This window comes from Scedosporium apiospermum (assembly GCF_000732125.1).
Source record: "Scedosporium apiospermum strain IHEM 14462 chromosome Unknown SEQ_SAPIO_0099, whole genome shotgun sequence".
NCBI classification, from domain to species: Eukaryota; Fungi; Ascomycota; class Sordariomycetes; order Microascales; family Microascaceae; genus Scedosporium; species Scedosporium apiospermum.
This window is the reverse complement of record NW_015971800.1, coordinates 1,662,121-1,667,037: the sequence shown is the minus strand read 5'-3', so window position 1 is coordinate 1,667,037 and position 4,917 is coordinate 1,662,121. Positions and strand designations below refer to the sequence as shown.

At 50.2% G+C, this 4,917-nt stretch overlaps 1 protein-coding gene across 1 annotated transcript; it reads left to right on the top strand.

Annotated features, from left to right (window-relative positions):
* Positions 1-497: 497 nt before the first annotated feature.
* SAPIO_CDS5895 (uncharacterized protein) lies at positions 498-1,776 on the top strand (the record flags this gene model as incomplete). The annotated part of the gene is made up of 3 exons (XM_016788125.1): positions 498-533; positions 661-1,526; positions 1,668-1,776. The coding sequence occupies 3 exons, from the start codon at positions 498-500 to the stop codon at positions 1,774-1,776; spliced, it is 1,011 nt and encodes a 336-aa protein (XP_016642441.1).
* Between the last annotated feature and the right edge of the window lie 3,141 nt (positions 1,777-4,917).

The window sequence follows — 4,917 nt, the reverse complement described above, 5'->3', positions numbered from 1 at the left end:
CCCATCACAAGAACACTAATATCCGGCGCCATTGCTCGCGTTCGAATCTCTGTTTGGAGCTCTGCAGTCGATTTATTGCTCTTCGTATTCTTTCGAGCGTTCGGGTTTTTGAATGTAAGAGCCTTCCTCCTTGAACGTTGTGGCGGGCTATTTTACAGGGCAGGTCCTAGATACCTGGATGTCTGAAATCAAGCTTCCTAACGCGAAGGTGTAGTTCAGACATGTCTACGAAGCATTCGCTTTGAAATTTGAGATAGACCATTCCCTCTACCGAGACTCTGTCCCGTTCCCTGTGTCGAGACAAGGCCCCGTTTGGGTCCGTCGTAGTGCACCCGGTGTGACTCTGAAGAGCCCAGAAGACTGGGATAGAAGAGCAATCTTCCTCACTTTGTGAGTAAAACACCGCTGTTAAATCGTTTCTATTTTAAATTTCCAACTATTAACGGCTATTTAGGAAGCTATTCTTAGAAAACTGGGTTTCTTCCTGGCGTTTTAAGATGTCTCTTGAGACCATCTACGTCGTCCGCCATGGGGTAAGAATACCACACCGCCGTTTCTCTCCTTAGCCGTTGGAAAGGGTGGATCAGGCGGGAGTCCTACCAGCCGCGAGACAAAGGAGGATATGGCATCATGGACACTAAGCTCTATTTCCCCCTCTAGTTTCGGTGTAGTTACTTCGTTGATCCTGTTTCGGGAGTAGCCACAACGACGGTCCTGTCGCCCACTAAAATCGCCGCAGACACGCCTTTGACAGCTCACGGCGTCGACCAAGCTCGGCAGTTAGGAGCTCACCTTATGTCCCTTGAGCCCCCAATCGATGCCGTGTACTCCAGCCCTTACTACCGATGTCTCCAGACTATCTCACCATATATCTCGCTTCGGAACGAGCAGGCGGCCAAGTCTCAGGAAGAGAGCGGAGCACTGCTTACTCCACTGGTGATCCGTAGCGAAACAGGCCTAGGAGAATTCTACGGGCAGGCTCACTTTGACCAACCAAAGCCCGCCCAGATGTCTTTCTTGAAGACACTGTTTCCAGTGCTTGACGATTCGTTCGAGTCCGGGGTCGTTGCGGAGAAGAAGGGAGAGAGTATCGAGGGCCTGTATGATCGCGTTCGGTCAGCTGTTGAGAAGATAATCGAGCGGTGTGATGCGGAAGGTGTCCGGTCCGTCATTCTATGCTCTCACGCTGCGGTGATAATAGCATTAGGGAGGGTTCTTACTGGACAAATCCCCGACAGGGTAGACGTTCAGGACTTTGATACTTTTACTTGCGGATTAAGCATCTTCAAGCGGCCAACTACTCTTAGCTCTAATTATTCATCAACTCTCGCGGATCTGGATGTTTCTGTACAGTCCCCAGACGGGGCTGACGACCAGGCTGCCGACACAGCCAAGCCTGTCCCCGTCACTTCGAGTACCACGGGCAGCACAGATACGGCCCAAAAGCCAACAAGGCTTGTTGGAAATTGGATTTGTCAAGCAAACAGCGACTGCAGCTTCCTAAGTGGTGGGCCAGAACGGGGGTGGTATGTGTTTTCATTCAGAATGTACCCAAGCCCGTCACATTGCATTCACCGCATCTCCCTCCTCCCTGTTCAAGAAACTCATGAGTACACTTTCCGTGACACCTTCCCCTCGAACTAACAACTGTTCTCCACGTCCTTTAGGTACTTTACCGGCGACGAGGCCTTCATCTTCGGTGATCCAGTTCCCAGTGGAGACGCCGCGAGTGGTCTTCCAGACGATATAGCCGCCCTCCATACCTCGCGATTGTAAAGAGCTACACAGAGTCCTGGACAGCCACGAAAACAAGGATCTCTTCTTCTTCTTCTTCTCTCTGATTGTCCCGTGGTTTATGCAGTTATTTCAGTAGTTTGTGGCTATGAGCAATAATATCGCAAGCCCAAGCGCCAGAACCACTCTCTCGGGTCCCGGTGGGACTGATTGTGCATGACCATCCTCCCAACAGGCCCCCCCTTTTCTCGTCGAGTCACCCCCTACCTCCTGGGCTCCATTTGTCCATTTGGACAAATATTGTAGATTATAATACTTGTAATACTCGGCAAGTGCAAGAGATGCATGTTTGCGTGTCATTATCGTTCCTTTGCCACCCACGCGGCCCGTAGAGACCCCCGCCTCTCTTCCTGATGCCTAGACAAGGTCGGCACCAACACCCGTTGTCCGAGCGAGGAAGGAAAATGCCCCTGCATGTTGTATCCTCAGTTTGAAAGAGTTCCCTTGTCACCTGCCATTCTGTGCACAAGTCTTAAATGAATAAACACAATGTCTAATTCAACCGAGACCTGGAGAGACCCCTTCCGTGTCCATCCAAGTCGAGATGTGTCGATGGTGTGGATGTTGTCCCAGGTCTAGTGCCAGTGTCTGTTGTTAGTAAACCAATCTTGTACGTGGAAGTGGAAACATATCCTCAACGAGCTGTAAAACACTCGAGTCGATCAAGGAACGAGAAAGAGAAGACGAGGGAAAAAAGCAAGCACCAGCCTCAGCACCACACAATCAAGGTTTGATCCTGCATGTCGATAAGGTACTCCAGACGTACAAAGCAGTACGGGGAAACGGATATGAGAGGGGAACCGAGAGAAAAGTTCCTGAGGAAAGCCCGAGAAATCATCAGGGCAGTGCTCGTTGCAGAGAAGAGGAAAAAGGAATGAGAGATGGGGATCGATAGCAAGATGGGCCACTAAGACTTGCAGACAATAGATTCGACAGGGGCCAGCAGAAAATCTTAAAAAGGTCCAGCTTTTTGATGATGACGGGCTTGGTACAGATAAAGTGCTTTTTTCTTGCGCGAAAAATTCCCCGGAAACGGATGAATAGTTCGCTTCATCCTCAGTTACACTCCACACGTCGGTGCGAATCGTTCATAAACGAGAATCGCACTAGCCTTCCTTGCTTCTTCGTGTAAACTGCTGCCGGGTGATGACAGGATTACCGCAGGACCGATGGATTCCCCTTTACTACTCGAGTCCATCGAAAAGCATGATCTTCTGCAACAAGATGCAGTTGGTTCTTTCTCCACCAAGCCATCTCGGAAGGGAGGGACGCTACGACCCTATCGTATGGCCGAGAGAATCTGGCTGAATGCAAGCAATACTAGTCGCACATCTCATGATCCCTTTTCTAGTTTGGCTGCTTGCTTCTGCTCTCCAAGACCCAGGACGTGTATCGCCTCCGCTTTGGAGAGTCCGCTGCCCGTACGAAGAAGTACTAACGGGCCTCACGCAGGGCAATGGGGCGTGGGATGAAGACAAGCAACCACTTAGACTTACATCATGCCATGGTAGGGTGGAGGCATGTCCTGCTTGGATATCTGGACGTCAGAAAGGTGTGATAGTAGTAGAGAAGTGAAGCAGGCTGTTCTAGAGACGAGAGCCGGTGGCTCAGCGTACTTCATTAGCAGATGGACCGCTGCCTTGTATCTAGACAACTGAAGCTTGGCTTGTTTCCAACTCCGCACAACATGGCCCAAGAGGTAATGAGGCAGAAGACTAGTTTAGAATAGACCCGGCTCAAGTAACTGGTCTCCACTCTGGTCGGGGTGCGGCGCATGCATCCGTTGGTGGATGAATGAGGCGTAGTATGTATGTAGATGAAGGATTCCATTCAGCCAAACTTGGCGAGCCACCTGGCATTTTCACTCTGTATATGATATGATGGCGAGGGAAGTACCAGTAAGTTCCTGCCTTTACAGATCAAGCTCGTCCCATCCCGACCTTGGGGCCGGCCATGTTAGGAACATGTGAGAATCAGAGAAGGGGCCGCCAGAGCCACGAGGAGGCAGCCTTGGATCAAATTGGTGGGAAAGGGTAAATTACAATGCGGACAAACAAACAACCCGGCACCCTAGGCAATCGGTATGGATGACGATTGTCAAGAACTAGGGTCGCCCCTTGCCTCGTGATTGTCGAATGGCACTTGAGGTGTTGGTTCACAGAGATGAATAGAAGTGAACCGGGGGTGCTGTGTTGGAAGAAAAGCAAAGTCGCACAACTGGGAAAAAAAGGAAAAAAAGAAACAGCAAGAAAGGGCCATCTGCATGATAGGGATGGGATATTTGGTACTTCCTTCTCAAGAGGATTGCATTAATGCTCCGTTTCGAGACGGTCCAGAGTATCGCCATTCTAGTATCTAAGTTATTTGTACTTCGTTGGTGCGTACATCAACGGGTATGTTCTCGGCGATTAGTTAGTTCTCGAAATAGTTTGTAGTTTCCTTCGCCCATTGCGGACGAAGGAGATTCCAAAAGCAAAGAAGGCAAGACAAGCACCCCATCACCCTCGGCTCTCGTTCGGTTGGCAGTAGGATTTTCTCCAGGCACGGGTGGAGGAGTGTCAGATAGCTCGGAGTTGATCCATACTAGTCTCAGCCGCCTGTTCGTATGTCTAAAACAGTAAGGAAACCCGTAACAACGACAGCTTCTGCGCAAGAAAAAAAAAAAAAAAGTGTAAGAGTCCGAAGTAGTTGGAGTTGACGGGTCAGGAGACTTTTTCTCCCTCCGGTGTGCGGTGGAGGGTTGCGTAATTTGCAGAAGCAAAGTGTTGGTGTCTGGAGTTGGCCACTACCTATCTGCAGCCATCTCGTATCGGACAAGACTATTTGCTCAAATGCCACCGGGGGACCAAGGTGGAATCTGTCCTTACGAAGGAGGTGGATGAGTGGGTGCTTGCCAAACCCGGACAAGGTGGGTTTCATCTCAACTCGAGGCCTTTTTGATCAAGCGATCATCGTGGGCCCTCCTCGAAGGAATCGAGAATCGCTCTGTGTGCTGGCAAGAATGTAACGGCGGTCGCTAAACAAAGAATCCTCAGGGAAGTCGGAGTACCTCCTGAGATCCGTCGTCCATGGATCCATGGCTGATTGTTTACTTCGTATGAAGATTTGAGCACATACCCACTT